This window comes from Myotis daubentonii, chromosome 1 (genome assembly GCF_963259705.1).
Source record: "Myotis daubentonii chromosome 1, mMyoDau2.1, whole genome shotgun sequence".
NCBI lineage: Eukaryota > Metazoa > Chordata > Mammalia > Chiroptera > Vespertilionidae > Myotis > Myotis daubentonii.
In genome coordinates, this window is record NC_081840.1 from 42,826,654 (window position 1) to 42,846,487 (window position 19,834).

General features: G+C 39.5%; 1 protein-coding gene across 4 annotated transcripts in view; it reads right to left on the reverse strand.

Moving 5' to 3' along the window:
* Positions 1–1,872: 1,872 nt before the first annotated feature.
* PIAS1 (protein inhibitor of activated STAT 1) overlaps positions 1,873–19,834 on the reverse strand; it is a 131,517-nt gene continuing 113,555 nt past the window's right edge. For 3 of the 4 annotated variants that reach the window (XM_059697246.1, XM_059697237.1, XM_059697255.1), the window contains exons 9-14: positions 17,102–17,262; positions 15,308–15,438; positions 14,230–14,410; positions 8,858–9,000; positions 6,806–6,843; positions 1,873–5,822 (exon numbers count right to left, since the gene is read on the reverse strand). In XM_059697246.1, coding sequence (XP_059553229.1) covers positions 5,529–5,822; positions 6,806–6,843; positions 8,858–9,000; positions 14,230–14,410; positions 15,308–15,438; positions 17,102–17,262 — 948 coding nt within the window. In that variant the 3' untranslated portion in view covers positions 1,873–5,528. The remainder of the gene's footprint in view (positions 5,823–6,805; positions 6,844–8,857; positions 9,001–14,229; positions 14,411–15,307; positions 15,439–17,101; positions 17,263–19,834) is intronic. The other variant, XM_059697263.1, reaches the window with a different exon arrangement.

Here is a 19,834-nt window from a genome sequence, read left to right on the forward strand (position 1 = left end):
GACCCTTCAGTCCACGGGCTGACGCTCTATCCACTGAGCCAAACCAGCTATGGTGGAAAGCCCTTTCTGATGCTCCTGTCAGATGCCCAGCTCCCCCAGCCTGTGATCAGAGAGGTTCACGAGAATGAGGTGGATCTGCTCAAGTGGGTCAAACTGCTCATGGCTTCAAGCCATTTCCCATGACTAATGGAGAGTAATAGGGGATGAGCAGGCCGCGGCCAGTAGTAGGGGTACTGGCCCTGCCGGGTAAGTAGCTGTTTTGTAGCCAGGAGGTGCCAGCTGGTGCTGTGTGTGTGCTCACCAGATTTGTGGATCCATTGGTAGTGTCAGCCCTGCCCTAAAAAGGGTTGGAGTCACACGCTGGCATGTTGGGGGGTGGAGGGGCAGAGTTCTAAGTACAGAGATTTTCGTCCTTGTATGTATCAAAATTGGGCTCTCTGGGCTGTGGCTGTGTCTAATGGTGTCTAGTGGCTAAAGCAAAAGGAAACCAAACCGAGGGAGGTATGTCTTTTAGGAGGCTATTTAAGACACAAACACAAGGGCCAGCCACCAGGGAAACGGCAGGGGCCCAGTCAGTTTTAGTGCAATGATCTCACAACAGTGACTGCCAATGAGTAGAAATTCCTAGAAGCTGTAGGGAAGGGTTCTGTGGAGGGCAGGCAATCAATGGCCCAGACACCCAAGTAGGTGAAGTGATTATCTAGCCGGGAGCGTAGGTTCACACTGCAGGAGCAGAGCCAGGTTTTGGGGGGTTTCAGGTTGTATGATTTGGCAGCCTCCTTTAAGAATATAAAAATAGACTCGGTAGCACTGCTCCCAGAGCCGGATGAGGCCCAGGTGCAGAAACTTCATTACCATCGCGCTAAGTCCCCGAGGGCTGGGTAGGTGTGGGCATGCCGTAGAGAACTGCTTTATTTCACTTTCAGCCAAGGATCAGGGGTCTCAGCCCACATCTCCTTTGAACTCATCACGGATGCTAAGCAGCAAATCCTGCACATCCAGTCCGGGATACCAAGGATCGGGCGTTAGACACCTTTGATTTAGATGGGACAGGGCAAGAAGGTTCTGGGCTATAAATGAGGGTACTTCACCTTAAAGCCTTTTTGTCTGATAAACGAAATGGCCCCAGTATGTGTTTTTTAATTTAAAGAGAAACATCAATCAGTTGCCTCCCCTACACACCCTTGACCAGGGATCCAAACCTCAACATAGGCACCCTGGTATGTGCCCTGACCAGAATTTGAACCCACAACCTTTTGATGTACAGGATAACACTTCCATCAACTGAGCCACCCAGCCAGGGCCCAAGTATGGCTTTAAAGTAACTTTTAATCTGATTTGCCTAACAGGAACCTCTGAAGTATAGCTTCCCTGAAACACACTAAGTGGTGTGGAATGCTCCTTAAAACCGGGGCTCATCTCCACTGACCCAGTGCCCCTAATTAAGGGCATTCAGTGGCTGGGGTCCTAAAGTCCTGTGAGGCCTCTACCTAAACCTCTATCCCAGAAACAGTTTTTACACCACCCCATGTCCAGGCTTTATGCTCATCCCTGGAATTTCAGTGGGTTTATCTAGCACCTCGTATTGTCTACAAAAAAAGGCAACAGTGCTCTTAGCTCTCAAATTGCAGATTATTAAACAGGTTTAAAACTAAACAGATGCTGCAGTTCATTACAAAGCCAACCATATTTCAATAAGAAAGGGGAATGATGACTGTACATTCATTACTTACCTCAAAGCATGTTGCAAAGGAATTACTCGTCATGCTTTGAAATCTCTGGATGAAAGGTGCTTTGGAAGCACAAAGCATATGGCCTTTCTCTTAGAGATGTCCCCTTGCACACCCAGCAGTGTATTTTACAGAAGACAAATTAACTGAAGGCTTTTCTTTTATTACATCTAAAGAGCTCTACATAAACAGGTAACATTCAATAGGTAAACAATTTTTTTCCAATGCATGTAATAAATATCTTCACTTGGTACTTTTATACAAACTGACATTGGTTTACTATACATTTTTAAAAGCCATTTTACTGGTTTGGCATGCGGTATGGAAATTCTAAGAGAGAAAGTCTTAAGGCAATGAATCACAGATTTAAGTTTATGGAATTTATGATAACTTTTATATGTTTATATACATTTCCCCTTTGTTAATTAAACAATTAACAGCAGCACACTCTGGGACCACCAGCTATTCTCCCTCCCTCTTGCTCAAATCTAAGCTTTGTGGTTTTGTGTTGGTTTATTTTTAATTATAAAACAAAATTTAACATGTATTGATAAAACAAAACTCTTACTAAAATAACTTCAAATGTGCTCAAAAGTCCTGAAGATCTTGAAGTGTTTTATGTACTAACAACTGGAATTGTTTAAAAATGATGTTCAATAATTAGAAATTAAAATTGGGATATATTTTCATTCAGCTTCCAACATTTGACTCAAAGGAAAATCTGCCAAGGTATCCCATTTTTCATAAGCTTGAGTGAATCTTTCCTAAGTTGCTAATCATACAGAATTGTGATGTCTAAATTAATATAGAAAAACTTAATGTTCAAAATAAATTAGTCAACCAAGTGTGGCATGGTTAAACTTCAGATTGCTTTAAAAAGAGTCCAATAATGCCCACAAAATAACTAAAAAGCCACTTCAACCCTGCTAGCCAAACAGCTATTTTACCAAATATGTGTGACACATACATACAATACTACTACACAGAAACACAAACATATGCACACCTATTATGAAAGACCAAGGCAAGGGAGATGGTGACAACTTGCCTAAAGATTCTGAGAATCACTAATTCTCCATGTGTGGAGGAGTGATTGGGCTAAGGAATAGAGATGAAATGACTATATGCTTTAAAAAAACTAACTTAGAAGATGCAGTGCATGACTATACTAATAATTACTACCGATCATGAAAATCTAATATTGGCCATGAGACCAACAGAGTAACAGCTACTACTAATACCAACATTTTGAAAAGTCAGCAACTGAAGGGAACAAACTCTTTAGAGTAGAATGAACTAAAATAAAGAGACAATGAATGGTTTCTCCTGTGGAGACATGACCAAAGCCACTAACTAGACAGACATTTACTTCTCCCTATCACCCATTCTTCCCGTGGTTGGTTAAATGCAGGACACTAAGGGGAAGCCAACCCTCTCTAAAACTGGCTGAAGAAAGTCAAGGGATGAGTTTCCAACTGGATCATTCAAAGAGTTTGTAATTCAGCATCATACACAAAGTTATTGATCAGAATTTTGAGACCACTAACACCAATGACAGAAAAAGAAAACAAAAACGTAGAAAACTATTTTCTTATGTAGTTGAATTAATAATGTCCCCTATTGCAATGTGAAATAAAAAGCAACTCCCCATAATTTAAGTAATTTGTACCCCAATCTGAATTTAGGCCAATTATGATACTCGTAGATATTAGCCTAAGTTAATATGGTAATGAGAGTGCTTAAAGTATTTATTCACCATAACACCAGATTCATTTTAAAACTTAACTACTTCCTGCTTTAACCAACAATAAAATTTTTTTTATTGCAAATTGTTTAGTGACTAACTCAGCCATGTATGTGTGGAATACACATGCCTTGGGGAAGACTATATTTGTCACTCACACACACTTGTCTATAAATACATATATACACACACACATATACATATCAACATCAACTTATTTTTCAAAATTCAAGTCAACAATTTAGTGGCAGAGAGATGCTGTAAGGAACATATTATTTTTAGATGCCACAGTCATGTGAGCCATAATTTTATCATACAACCAAAGATAACAGCCATCTTGAAGTCTACCTGGGTTACAGGAGGTCATTTTGATACCACTGCAAGGTTTAAAACAACAGTGTTATACACAAAGGTGGTCGGTCCATCAACTCTGAGAACAGTAACAGTTGTGATTACAAAACCCAGTTTGGAAAACTGGTCATTGTGATGCCCCTTCTTGATCTTTTCTGTTTAACCTGCTAAACCTCTCAATCAGCTAAAAAGCCTTTCCCAATAATAGCAGTTATTACCTGGAAAACGTTATAACCTTCTCTGACGAGGAAGTTGGAACACAAGTAGAACTTTTCCTTTCCTCCAACTCCCACTCATCTGAAAACAGTTTTCAATATTTACATGTTGCATTAAGAATAGATCAGACTGATCCATGGATTCTAAAAACAAAAACACATACCTGACTTTCCTATGTCATGTTTGTCTTTTAAAAGTGGAAAATAAAACAAACAAGATAGCTAAGAAAATAAGTACACTTAGAACCAGAGAATAAAATGACTAAGAATCAAGTCCATTTTGAATTTCAGCTGTTGATCAGATAGCAGGTTTCTACAGATTGACACGTATGGCGCATTGTATTGTCTGAAGAGAATATACTTTTAGGATAATTGACTTTCTTCTTCTTCTGGGGGGAGGTGATGCAACCTTATCTCTGTCAGCTGCACAAGACACCCAACAGGGCTTTCTAAGTTATTTTTACTTCCTACTTTGGTATGAAGATCTTACAAGAAGTCTTGTTACCCTGTGGCTAAAAAGGTAGGTATTCACAGACTTTGTTTAAGTGCCTAATACTGGTAATCCAAATTTAGAATGAAGAGCTAGACTAAAGCGTATTATTCACAGGTCTGCTAAGCCTACTCCTTACCCAGGCAGCTTTTCTCCAATCTCTAAAAACATATTCTCAGGGGTATCTAGCAGATAAGGGAGAATCTGTGATGGAGAACATGCAATTGGAATAGTCAATAAAGATGCTCCTACGTGAGTTCAAAAACTTCAAAGCACTTTGAAAGAAGCAGGCAACTGGTTATCAACTGAATGCAAACTCGGGAAGAGAAGGGACAGTAATGACAGAAAAATGCAGACACACACACACTGGACACCCCCCGCCCCCCCCCCCCATGAGCTAGTCCTGAAAATACACAGGGAATGCAGTGGGACAGATGAGATTTATAACTTAAGGCTGGATAAAATGTGCACACACAAACAAAACTCAAGTCTGTCATTTTTAGAAAATGGAAATTAAAACTATGCCCCCAGCTCCCTCCCCACAACAAAGAAAAGCCCACAATTTAAAACTTCATACATGCAATTCCTTTTGTTATTGCAAATAAAATAATGCCATTGAAGTAAAATAACACCAAAACCATAGGACAAATGGTGAAGAAAAAAAAAAAAAATCTTCAGAATCCAGAAAATTGAACTGAAGGTGTTTTGTGGGTGCTTGTTATTTTTTTCTTTTTTTCCTTTTCTTTCCTTTTTTTGGTTTATTTTTACAAGTGTTATATCAGACAGGCAGTCTTAGATTTATATACAAAAGTAAAACTGAAAATATAGTTTTGTTCTCTGTACATTTCTTTTAATTTTTTTCCCTAAAAAAAGGAAAAAAACACACACGCTTGTGTACTTTTCTAAACAGAATTAGGTAAAACATAGCACAAAGTTCTCTTCTTTCTGCCAAGTTCACTTAATCTTGGGTGGGGATGAGAGCAGCAGGAGCAAGGAAATCAGTCCAATGAAATAATGTCTGGTATGATGCCAAAGATGGACGCTGTGTCCGTGCTGCTCCTGTTTGTGACCGTGTGGCTATGGCTCTCCCTCAGGCTGTTGGAGGACACGAGGCTGCTGTTACTGCCACTACTGCTTCCATTGGTGGTTGGCAGAGAAGTACTGCCTCCTGCACTCAAATGATCAAGAAACATCTGGGAGGAGGTATACGGAAAAAACCGAGAAGAGTGTAAGAGGTCTTGATCATCCGAAACTGCTGCTGCTGCAGCGGCCAGGAGGGACGTGTTATAATGCTAGGGAGGGGAAAAAAAGACAAAACAAATGTTAATTATACTTATAAATTCATAAGCTTCCTCTCAGCAGAACAAAGTCCTAACTTTAATATATTCTGAGGATCTGTTTTTTTGAAGTATTTATGAAAACATTTTGCAAAATCACACTGGGGCGGTGGGGGCTTGCCCGGGGTGGAAATGGTGGGGAAGGGGAGGGGTCAATTGGGGAAAAAGGAGACATATGTAAAACTTTAGACAAAAAAAAAAAAGAAAGAAAAAAACCCCCCACAAAACATTTTGTAAAATCAAATGGCCTTATGAAATGATCAGATCATTGATCCTGAGACATTTTTGTATCTGAAACAGAAAAAAAATTGTTTTTGTTTTAATTTGTATTGAAAGCAATTTTCAAAATTTATTTCCTAACTGGCACATGCTCAGAAGTAGCAGAAAAGAAGAGAGTCTACTCTATTTCTCTTATGGAGATATTTGGCCAAGAACTTATCAGTAAAGCCCAGGCCGGGTGGCTCAAATGGCTGAAGCGTCGTCCTGTACACCAAAAGGTTACCGGTTCAATTCTCGGTCAGGGCTCATACCTTGGTTGTGGGTCTGGTGCCCGCTCTAGGCATGTACAGGAGTCAAACAATCAATGTTTCTCTGTCACACTGCTGTTTCCCTCTCTCTCCCCACCTTCCTCTCTCTCTCAAATCAATACACATGTCCTCAGGTGAGGATTAAAAAAAATGTATCAATCAATACGATTCACTCCCGTTTCTTTCTAAAATAGAACTGGAAACCAACAAATAGAGGCTGTCCTTTCTATGTACTCAGGCTCAGGCACAGCTGACAATGGGTTCTGATTTAAATTCTTAATTAAAACGTTAACAATACAGTAACAGGTATGACTACCCTAAATTTTCTAAGGAAATTTATTTTCTTTCTCTTGGCTACATATTACACTTTTCAATATTAAAACATAGCATTTTTCCCCCCATATTACATACCTGACTGTCTCCTGATAAGAAAGGAAATAAATCTAATCCTGTGAGAGAAAAAAAATTATTTTAATTTTTTGGGAAAAAATGTCTCCCACATGCCCAAAAATAAACACAAGTATTAAATGCTAATTCTAATTTATTTAGAATTTAATTTAAACATGAAGAGTTGAGCTAAATGTTTTACATCCCTCCCTTCTCTAGATTACTAAGCCTGAAGTCCAATTTAGGAATTATTTGCCCTCCCTGTGACTCCACTTGTGGGACTTGGACCACTGCTGCCCTGTCACACCTAGTCCTGAACTGACATAGCACTTTTCACCAAATGTTCTCATCGACTCCTCTTTGGTAACTTTTCAAGCTACTCTAATTGACTCCTCACAAGCACCTCATGAGATATGTAATTACTGTTGCCCTCATTTTTGTGAATGATAAAGTGTGAAGTTAAAAAAGTTAAGCAAGTGGTAGCACACATTTTCTTTCTTTCTGAAGTTTGCTCACTTGCCACTATCTGCAACAGATTCTGACTCAGCCTCCACTGGCCTGAGGGGAAACTCTGAGGGCGGGCTGGTTATTGGGGTGTAGCTACTACGGAGGGCCAGCTCTGATCCCTGGCTGCCAGGGAGTCATCGCAAGGCCACCCGCTGCAATTTGCATTCTTGTCTCTATTGCCCAGTGTGTAATGCAAAGAGCAAGTAAACCACTGTGAGTAAGATGCCTTGTATGACATCTGACTTGGGGAAAAGTGCAAGCAAAGATAGATACAAATATGACAGTGTAGTCAGTAGGGACCCACCTGCTGACTGCACTAGAAAGGATTATAACATGAAGACCTGCAGTGGGCTAAGTGAAAAATAGGGCTGCAATGTCCAACAGAGTAGCAGCTAATAACACGATATGGCTATTTTAATTTACTACTATTAAATAAAACAAAAAATTCAGTTCTTCAGTCACACTAGCATTCCAAATGCTCTGTAACCATGTGGCTAGTAGCTACTATATTAGATGGTAGATCACAACATTTTCCTCATTGCAGGAAGTTCTATTGGATGGAGCTGAAATAGGTTTTTTTCATTACAGTTACTAAGAAGCCAATCAACTACCTCAGCTCCCAAGAATCCTTGCCAGTGGCCTGAGATTTCTGCTGGGGAAGTGTGGAGGGAAACTTCCACTTTGCATTTTGTGGTAAATTTTCTACAATGAGCCTATATGTCTTTTTGTAATAAAAAAGAAAAATGTTCTTAGATTATATGGATAATATACAAGTTATTAAATTATAAAGATATATGAGAACTTAATAATTCTTTTTGGTAGTGTAAGGATTATTAACTCAAAATACATTATACAAATAGGTATAATGACATTTCAAACTACTTTAAAAAAGAAGGATCAGCTCTGATTCTTCTCAGGGATAGAGCATCGGCCTAAGGACTAAACGGCCCTAGGTTCGATCCAGTCAAGGGCATGTACCTCGGTTGCAGGCTTGATCCCTGGCCCTGGTTGGGGTGTGTGCAGGAGGCAACCAATCGATGTCTCTCTCTCACATCGATGTGTCTCTCCTCCTCCCTTCTACTCTCTCTTAAAAATCAATGGAAAAATAGCCTCGGGTGAGGACTAATTAAAAAAATAAAGAAGAATCAGTTTTATTGGAACAAAAATTAAAATCTTGTAATATTTCAATTCTGCATTGTTAAAAGATAATACAAAACAGTTACCTACAATGCCTCTTGCCTCATAACTGGATTCAGGGAACAAAAAATAATATTCTAAGTATCAAAATTCAAATCAGCATATAAGAAATCACCCCAAAACAACTTGTAGACTACTTTGAAGTCCACATAACCTAGAGATCATTGCATTAGTGTTATCACTGGTAGTAAAACACTGGCTATTGATGAAAGTACAAACAAGAAACTGGGTTTGTATTTATTTATGACCAGTTCCATAGGCCCAATCCCGTTTTCCCAATCTTTCAATTCTTCCTCAGATTCACCCAGAAGAAGACTATATAAATCAAAGTCATCCATATGCTGTGACAATACAGAACAATTGGTGACTCACCTTGTAAGTCATAAGGCATGGGTGTCATGTGGAAAGAATGCCTGTAGTCTTGGATGAGAGATGGGTTAATATAGCTTGTGTCTACAGCAGGGAGGCTTGGGGTTCGGGACACTGGAGATGCTTGATGTGGAAGACTTAATATGCTAGAAGAAAAAAAGGTTTACACAATTTTCATGAGTCATATCAACTTTTAAGTTTAACAAACAAAGGGGTTGCATCTCATGAGTCCTAACTTTTGTGCTAAAAATAAAAACAAGGGATATATAATTTAGATTATTATAATCACAGTTGTTCCTTGATACCCACAAAGGATTAAGTTCCAGGAACCCTCATAGATTGGATGTACAAGTTGTTTAGTTGGCCCTCCCTATCAGCATGTTCTACATCCGTGAATTTCAACCAACTGTAGACTGTTGATGCAGAACTTGCTGATACAGAGGGCTGACTTTATTAGAAAATGATCTGTATACTTAATAGTTGTAGAGGCTATTGGGAGAAATGGATGGATGCAATGGTATATAATATTCATAAATCAAATGCTGTCTTAGGATCACCGTCATCTATACTTTCAGAATGCAGGGGGAAGGCATGGCTGAGCTACTTCAATGGGATATGTGTGAAGTGTATCTATAGTGGACAAAATTCTGAAATCTTTTAAAAATAAGCACTGGAATGTCGGCTAGTAAAAAGCATAAGTAAATCCTTGCAAAGAAAACACATATAGACAAGACTGGGGGAATGTAGCAATCTGAGCAGTGAAGTGAACAGCTGGCCCCACGACTTGTAAGCTTTATGAAAATAAAAACTAGGTACTGTTTATCTTGGTATATCCATTGCCTGGCACAGTCACCAGCACACTGTTTGCATAAAAGGCCTGCTGAATGAACAAAGACAGAAAGACAAGGAGAAGAGATGCTCCATAATGAACAGGTGTGGAAGTTTTAAAGGGAGAATGGTATAACTGGGGGGGAAAAACACAACAACACAAAAAGTGGGATTCTGGAACAGAGTGAAATGTTTAAGTAGCTGAGTAGTGAAATAATGTTTCGTTACCAAAAATTAGGCAAGAAGCAAAGAGGAGGAGGAAAGAAAGGAAAAAGAATTGAAATGATTTTAAAAAGAAAATAATTCTAATAGTCCTAAGTGCAAACACAAGAATCATATGGTATCCCAACCATTAGGAGGCTAATAGGTATGTATATAAATTATAGAAAATAAAAGAAAAAAGAAGGCATAAAGAGTCTATCTTTTGCTTTTAAAACTTCATGTAAAGTATGTGGGGTGTGGAGATGCAATTTCAATGGTATAGAACAGCCGTGGGCAAACTACGGCCCGGGCCGAACCCGGCCCGCTTGAAATGAATAAACTAAAAAACCCCAAAACCGTACCCTTTTATGTAATGATGTTTACTTTGCATTTATATTAGTTCACACAAACACTCCATCCATGCTTTTGTTCTGGCCCTCCGGTCCAGTTCTTAAACTGGAACCCATTGTGGCCCTCGAGTCAAAAAGTTTGCCCACCCCTGGTATAGAATATTTAAAAAGATGCCAAGGTTGGCCCTAGCTGGTTTGACTTAGTGGATAGAGCATTGGCCTGCAAACTGAAGGGTCACGGGTTCAATTTTGGTCAAGGGCACATGGCTGGGTTGCGGGCTCAATCCCCAGTGAGGGGCGTGCAGGAGGCAGACAATCGATAATTCTCTCTCATCACTGATGTTTCTATCTCTCTGCCTCTCCCTTCCTCTCTGAAATCAATAAAAATGTATTTTTTAAAAAAATGCCAAGGTTGGATTTCCAGGAATGGAGCTCCAGTTATGACCATCTACCACATTTTATGAATGGGATACGAAGCATAAAATACACTCTCATCCACTTCATAAAAATGTTTCATCTAATGGAAACAATTAGAGCTCTTACATCTATAAAAACTAGCATTTTCCATTAGCTGTCTCTGACAATGCCCAAGGGATTACAAGAGAGAAGAAGGCTGTTAAAATGCTAGTCTTTGAAAACATCTTGGTATACCAAACAGCAAGGGAAATTTCTGGAAGAATACTAAACACTCAGTGGCTGAAGACTTCTACATTTACTGATCTCTTTTCCTCTTTCTAATTCCTGCCTGGCTCCTTCTCTTTCAATTTTGTGATAACATTCTGAAACGCATTTCCTCCTTTACAGCACACAATAACAAATGCAATATGCTGCCTTTAGGCTTCTATTCTTTGGCTAGTCGTTATTATAAAATGGCCACTAGTACTGAACATGGCACTATTCTCCTCAGAATGTCATAAACTCCCAAGTTGCTTGTTTTATCTGAATACAGAGAAAGATCTGGCATTTGCAAATACTATGCCTGGGTTCAGTTATGCTTTGGAAGCTCAGGAAGTAGTTAATGCACCTAATGTAATTTTCCAAATATAATAAACAAAGCTATTTTTGGAGGAACAGCAACATAAACATCCAAAGAAGAAACGTTACATTTCTAAACACTCAAAAAAGTTTCCTTTAAGGGAAAAATGTATATTCAGACAGTAAAATTATTACAGTTTACATATAATCAGAGGTAAAGTGTTCATAAAGTAGGATTTGAAGTAGAATTAGTGTTTAAATATTCATTTTGTTTAGAATAATGCTTTTAATTGTTTTTATTTCTGTCTGTATGCTGAGATAAGCTACTCTAGAGTGGAAATACCATCCTGTGTTATGTTTGTTTATACACCAAGATTCCTGAAATAGTCAAAGTCCTCTAACAAGTGAGGAGTTACATTTATGACGATTATGCATTTACTGTTGCAACTTAATCTTTCAAGTAATTATCTATATACATAAAAAGCCAGCTACCGGAATGCCGGTTGCTATGACGCCCACTGGGGCCAGCAAACCAGCTCAATGGGGGGTGGGGGTGGGGCCAGCAGCCAACCTCCCTCGGGCCCTTCCCTGATTGGCCTTCACCACACCAATCAGGGGTGGGGCTGGCTGGTCAACCTCCCATGGCCCCTCCCCCAGCCACTGACCCCCCATGCCCCCCCACCCCATTTGGGGGGCGCGCCTTCCAGCCAGTTGCCCACGACCCCTCCCCCCAGCCGGCCTGGCCCTGATCAGGCCCTGATGGGGTAGGCAGGCCAGCCAACGTCACACTGCGGTCTCCTCCTCCCGACAGGTCCAACCCTGCTCTGCCCCGATTGGGGCCAGGCTGGCTGGACCCCACTTGTGCACGAATTCGTGCACTGGGCCTCTAGTAAATATATTAAAATAGAATATCGTTTTATCTCATCAAATAATAGCAAACCTGAAAGTAATTTGACTCCAAGCAAAAAAAATGCCTCCTGGTCTTGACTTTCTTTCCTGAATCCTGAAATCTGTAACAATGCCTTCTGTGGACTTTCTTTCTTTCACTTACATTCTTTCTCCAGGCACTACCATTTATTGGAAGGAGATTTTTAAAAACAGCTCTTATTCAGTTACAACAGGCTGTGTAATTCCAATATATACCTAAAAAGAGGCACATCTATTTCTAATCTTTAGTGGGCTACTATTGTGCTTCACAGCAAAGCATGTCTTTTTGCTGAGAATCCCCACTGTGTCTAGGAGACTAACAGTCTGTTTAAGAGTACAACTAGAGTTATCTTGTTTTATCATCTTCTACAATGTGCTGAACCCTTCAAGGTTAATAAGACTGTACATACCCATTTTATTATCACCCATGTTTACTTAGCATGGAATACCTTATATAAAATAGATAACAGTGTTTCATGAACTGAACTGAAGCATAACCAAGGTACATTATTATTGATAGTAGAGGCCCAATGCCCCCAAATTCATGCACTTGGGGCGGCGGGGGTGGGGGTGGGGGGGGTGGGAGGGCCGGTCCCTCAGTCCGCCTGCACCTTCTCACAGTCTGGGAGCCCTCAGGAGATGTCTAATGGCTTAGGCCCGCTCCCCATGGGCCTAAGCTGCAGTCTGGCCTCCCTCTGTGGAAGGCGGCTGGGCAGACTGATCAGGGGATGGCACCGGCTGGCAAGGAGCTGGCCCTGCCCCTCAGCCCATCACCCCTTTGCTGCTGCTGGTCGCTGCCACCCCCGACCACCATCCCCTCCCTCTGCCCGCTGGTGCCACCTGCACACCAGCCCTGCCCCCTGGTCATTCCACTGTTCGGTCAATTTACATATTATGCTTTTATTATATAGGATGAGACTTAATGGGAAATGAGTCTGCAAAATAGAAAGCAATAGCCTGCCTGGCGTGGCTCAGTGGTTGAGCGTCAACCTATGAACCAGGAGGTCATGGTTCGATTCCCAGGCAGGGCACATGCTCGGGTTGGTTGTGGGCTTGATACCCAGTGTGGGGCATACAAGAGGCAGCCAGTCAATCAATGATTCTCTATCACTGATGTTTCTATCTCTGTCTCCCTCTCCCTTCCTCTCTGAAACCAAAACAAATATATTTTTTTCTTTTTCTTTTCTTTATTGATTAAGGTATTACATATGTGTCCTTATCCTCCCATTGCTCCCCCACCCCCCCACTCATGCCCTCACCCCCTGGTGTCTGTGTCCATTGGTTAGGCTTATATGCATGCATACAAGTTCTTTGGTTGATCTCTCCTCCTTACCCCCACCCTCCCTACCTTCCCTCTCAGGTTTGACGGTCTGATCAATGCTTCTCTGTCTGTTTTTGTTCATCAGTTTATGTTGTTCATTATATTCCACAAATGAGTGAGATCATGTGATATTTATCTTTCTCTGGTTTATTTCACTTAGCATAATGCTCTCCAGTTCCATCCATGCTGTTGCAAATGGTAAGAATTCCTTTTTTTTTAACAAATATATTTTTTAAAAAGAAAGCATTAAGTGCACTGCAAAGTAAGTTAGACTTCGTTCATTGCCAGCCTTACACACTGAGGCAGGTTGAAAGTATTTAACTGGTCTTCCTCTGTTTTCTACTTGAAACATCCTACTTAGGGTTAATTTTACAGCATATACTTCCCAAATTGAGTAAATATTCTAAATCCTATGAGCACTGGACCACTTGGGAAGTTCTTAGAAAAATAAAATTTCTCAGTCCTTATTCCTAAATCAGACAGTGATGGGTAGGGAAGCAATGTATGTTTTAATAAGCCCTCTGAGTGATTCTGATGTACACCAAAATTTGAGAACCACTGTACTAAAACCATATTTTTGTTTGATGAATTCTGTATCTAATTTAATGCATTATCCAAACCCCTCAAGAATATAACACACTAGGGAAAAAAATTCAACTTATTATTTGATTGCTACTTAAGTCTTATAATCATGCATAATCATTTTATTTGGAAGATCCTATTTGCAAAATTAAATTTCATGACGACTCTTATTTTAAGGTCTCAGCACTTACCTTTTATTATTTAGTGGTGATGTGGGAGATAAGGAAGGACAGGCCCTCTTGGCAGGTGGCTCTTCCTCCTCTTCATCGGAAGAACTGTCTATGGTGAGGTCAATCACCTCTACTTTCTTATTTTTATTTGAGGACTGGTGGTGAGAAGTCACCTGATGCTCTAGTGTGGAGCTCAAGCATCCTGTTTGGGAATGATTAAAACACAAGGCAAAAAAGACCTATGACACCTCTTTTTTCTCATGAGTGTGCTCATGAGTTAATTTATCAGTTACAGTTTAGACTTACAATATTGCTGGGGTCAGAGAATAGAAAACCAAAAGTGGTTCTGTTTGCCTAAGTTTAAAACTACTATTTAGTGTTGGCTGCTAAAAAAATTTTTTTGAAAAATAATTCTGAATCAAGACAATCAAAATGTATGTCCATTTCAGAATAAAAGCAGCTTGAGCGCAAAACCTATGTATTACGTGTGTTTATCTGTACAGTACCTGATATACTTAAGTAACATTTTTAAAAAGTCATATAGCCTCTCTCCAGCAAAAACATACTGAAAGCCAGGAAAAGAAAAAAAAGCAAATAAAAGAATGTTCACAAATCTGTACCAATCTGCTAAAAATTTAAAAGGATACCATTTCAAAAGCATGATTTTATAAAGACTTATTGAAATCTTTGAAATCTTATACCACAACATTTTAAAAGCTGGCAAAAGCGAGTTTAAAAGGAGCTTTACTACTTTTGAACATTTAATTAATAATTTAATAAGAGTTATTGAGCCCTAACCGGTTTGGCTCAGTGGATCGAGCATCCGCCTGCGGACTCAAGGGTCCCAGGTTCGATTCTGGTCAAGGGCATGTACCTTGGTTGCGGGAACATCCCCAGTGGGGAGTGTGCAGGAGGCAGCTGATCGATGTTTCTCTCTCATCGATGTTTCTAGCTCTCTATCCCTCTCCCTTACTCTCTGTAAAAAATCAATAAAATATACTAAAAAAAAGAAGTTATTGGAGCTGTTTGTTTTTTTTAAAATAAAATTTGAGTATTTTAAGAGCAGGAAGATTGCCCACCTTTAAAAAAAATCACTCACCATCAACTCCATTGTAAGAGGAAGAAACTTCTTGTACTTCCTTTTTTGATCTCATAGGTGCCCAAGAGCCATCTTCCTTAAACTGTATTTCATCACAATCTGTACAGTACTTTAGGATTTCCATAAACAAGCTATAAAACACAATTTGTCTTTTGAATATCACATTTTAAATGAAGATAGATTAGAATTATTACTGTTAAAAAAACATTCAGATCCTTCATGTTTTGTACAAGTATAAATGAGAAAGAAGAAAATGGACCAGATAAGTTATACTTGTTCTCAAAATCTAGAGCTAAATAGAAAGTAGTTATTTATATTATGGTACCTTTATGCAAGGAAACATTACATAACCATGAAAAAAGAGATTTCTAAACATTTGTTAGTATGGGAAAATGTTCACAGAAAGTAGGAAGAGGCCAAGAAAAGAAAACCTTACACTTAAATAAAATTCTGTGTGTACATGGTACAGAAATAGCACTTAATCTCTGAGTGTGACACTGTATATTTCTTCATACCTTTTTTACATAGTCCAAATTGCCTCTAATAAGCATATCTTGTTTGATTAACTGAAGCAATAAATACAAGACATGTATTGAATGTTAAGCCTCCTGATAAATATCATGGAGATATTAAAAAATGAGACTTACAGAAATGTGTAAAACTAATGGTCAAATTCTTAGGTTATAATGTTAAATGAAATTGGATAAAAATATTAATACTGTGCAATCACAATTGTGAAAATAACACACTACAAAAGCTTTTTAATTTTCCTATCTTTTTTAATTCTTCATTAAGTGTATGGATGTATATATATGTATGCATACATGACTTTTAGAATAAAAAAGAAATCTCAATTGATGGGAGATCTAAAGCAATATAATATACAATTGGTAAAATATTATTATTCAATTGAGATTTATTAGTGATCATTGTTATCTATGAAAAATTAAACATAAAACATTAAATTACATGTTTACTTTCCCCCTATTGACTGGTCTAACATCTTTCAAGCTCTGGGATACCCTTGCATTGCTAAATGTATTCCATTTCTCATGTTACACCTTCAGACTCCTATGTTTTCTCAAATACTACAGATAAGTTGCCTTGAGTGTTTTGTTAGAGAGTACAGGAAATATCAAGAAGATTCTTTTTTTCAGTTTCTTTTTGTTCAGTGGCAAAACGGGGGAGGGTGGGGGGAAAGCTAGAGAATAGGGGAAAATTTAGCGGAACATTCCAAGATGTTTGGTAGGTAAATAAAACATGAATGTTAAAAATATAGATTGTCATGATGCTATAGGTGGAGAAAAAAGACAAACACAAGTATTTCAGAGAAAATAAAAAAACAAAGCTGCTACTCGTTCAGTATGTGGATCGGTTTAGGAGCCCTTACAGCAGGGACGGGCATGAGAAAATCTCCAAAAACAGGCTAACTTCTAAAAAGCCCAGTTTCTGGTGAGCTTACGTTAGCCAGTTTCACAATTCTCTTATTTTCTCTCTAACATGGTCTGCGTGTCTAGGGATGGATGGATTCACGTTAGGAAAAGGTGTAAGCATAACCCTGCTTGGAACTATTGGTGCTTAAATGGTAAAGTCAGGAGGCACTGACAGTAAAGCATGCATTGTCCAAATGAGGACATCAAGTTAAAAAGAGAAAATGTTCATAATATTATTTGGTTTGAAAAATATTATTTGTAGAATCATAAAAATCCTAAAAATATGTAACTCAGAAAACCTGACCTGATAATAACAAACCCAGATAACGCCATTACAAGGAAAAACTTTAAAGTGACATACCCATCAATAATAAGGTGCTCATACGGAGCCTTTTTATCACAGACAGGACAAACCCAGGTTGGCTTTTTCTCATTCATTTGAATATAAAGAGTTGCATCAAAACACTGCAGATGAGAACAGGTAAGGGCCCGACATGGAATTGTCAGCCGCATTTTACCAAGCTTTAAAAGAGGGAGACAAAAGTAAATATTAGACAATTTATTATTCAAAATTTAAGTTTTGATATATATTTCCCGATGCACAATGTATATATGTGTTCTGATTTAAAGCATTCTGTGTTTACTTTTCGTCAATATGGAAGAACATTAAATACATTTTCTGTAAAACAACTATAAAAAATTACAGAATTTCTTTAGATATTAAACACAGTGGCTATGGAAAGTCTACAGCAAAGGTTATTTACCCTCACTCTACAGCTCACAGATAGGCTTTTGCGGGGAGGAAGGGACATGAACTCCTTGAAATATGTAAAATTTTGGCCTGGTCTGCGTGGCTCAGTGGTTGAGTGTCGACCTATGAACCAGGAGGTCATGGTTCAAATCCCCAGGTTGCGGCCTCAATGCTGAGTAGGTGGCCTGCAGGAGGCAGCCCACCGATGATCCTCTCTCAACACTGATGTTTCTCTCTCTCCCTCTCTGAAATCAATCAATAAAATAAATATGTAAAAATTTTAAAGTATGTGCATTTTCCCGGAGAGAGTGCTTCCACTAAATTCTTTTTTTTTTTTTTTAAATATATTTTATTGAGTTTTTACAGAGAGGAAAGGAGAAAGATAGAGAGTTAGAAACATCGATGAGAGAGAAACATCGACCAGCTGCCTCCTGCACATTCCCCACTGGGAATGTGCCCGCAACCAAGGCACATGCCCCTGACCGGAATCGAACCCGGGACCCTTCAGTCCGCAGGCCGACGCTCTATCCACTGAGCCAAACCGGCTTCGGCCACTAAATTCTTAAAATAATCCCTGATCCAAAACAATTAGAACCATTTTTACTAGCAATTTGGGAAAGGAAAAAAGAATGTCTTATTAAATATTGCAGTATACAGATACAATGATATTACTATCAACCTGACACCTGAGAGAGAGTAGTGCCCGGGTCAAAATGAAATGAATGACAAACACTCCCCACAGTGTCTGACTTACTTGCCAAATGGCTACTCTGAGAAGGAAGGCAGTGTGCGCACTCTGTAAGCCCTTCCTCACTGGGCACCATCACAGGCAATTCAGCAAACACCCTGGATTTCCAGCGCCTCCAGCATGTTATGAGACTTAACCTTCCCGCCCTGCAAATGCTGCTTAAGCTGACACAGGCTGAGTCTGTCCTACGTACAATAAAATCTGCTTCGTCTGGTCCCTGAGCTGTTAGCTGTGGCCTCAGGCAGAGAAGCCATCCATGGATCTTCCCACAGGGAGCTGCCTATCACCACGCCCTTCCCCTGAAGAACACCCTGTACAGTGCACTGCATTTCCATTGTGGGGTCCACAGAAGCTACACTGGCCATATCTGGGCATACCTCGTTTTAGTGCACCTTGCTTGAAGAACACCCTGTACAGTGCACTGCATTTCCATTGTGGGGTCCACAGAAGCTACACTGGCCATATCTGGGCATACCTCGTTTTAGTGCACCTTGCTTTACAGTGTTTCACAGATGTGCGTTTTTTTCACAAATTGAAGACAAGACCCTCCACTGGAAATAGATTACGACTCGCTATACTGTGGTGGTTTAGAACTGAACACGCAGTATCTCTGAGGTATGCCTTCAGTATAGAAGTTATCTATTTTCAATAACCACATTATTTCCTGAACACCAGAAAAAGATTTTCTACACATTTGCAAGCTTAGAAAATATAAAAGCTTGGAAAAGATCATGAATTAAATGAGGGGAAAAAAGGAGGAAAAGATTCTTGGCTTAGAATAATTTCAGGGAAATGTGCAATTTCCTAGTCTACTAAGGAAATTTACTGTCATTTGGGGCCCTAAATTATTTTTCTGGTACCAATGATTTACTGTGCCTCTAGGAAAGGCCCTACCCTTTCTGGGCTTCTTTTTCTATCTCTAAAGTAACACCGTCTCCTCCTTACTTCTACAGGATGTAGTGATGAAGAATAAAAAAAGGACACAGATGTGCTATAAACTTATGAGAAGGAAGTAATGCCAGTTTATAGTATGAGAAGTATGAACAGGAGGGACCCAGAGAAAACTGATAGCTCTCTTGTTTTTGCTTCCAACTCTACCCTGCATATGATCATACTATTTATTATGTGTGTGTCCCCTTCTACTAACAGGGGTGGGCAAACTTTTTGACTCGAGGGCCACATTGGGTTCTTAAACTGGACCAGTGGGCCGGAACAAAAGCATGGATGGAGTGTTTGTGTGAACTACTATAAATTCAAAGTAAACATCATTACATAAAAGGGTACGGTCTTTTTTTTTTTTTTTAGTTTTATTCATTTCAAACGATCCAGCCCGTGGGCCGTAGTTTGCCCACGGCTGTACTAGAAGCACATTGGCTTAATCTCCTTATCCTTGGCACTTGGAAATGTGCCTGCTATACAGCAGGAAGGTGGTCTGGTTCAGCTGTGCAAGTGGGGAGTCTTAGGGGGCACCATTCATGCAGTGTGCGCAGGCTATATGCAGCACTTCCCGAGGCAGCCCCGAGTAAGAGTCTGGAGTTAGGGACCTAGGTTTGACTCCTGGCCTCACTACTTATTTGTGAATCCTGGATGTTACT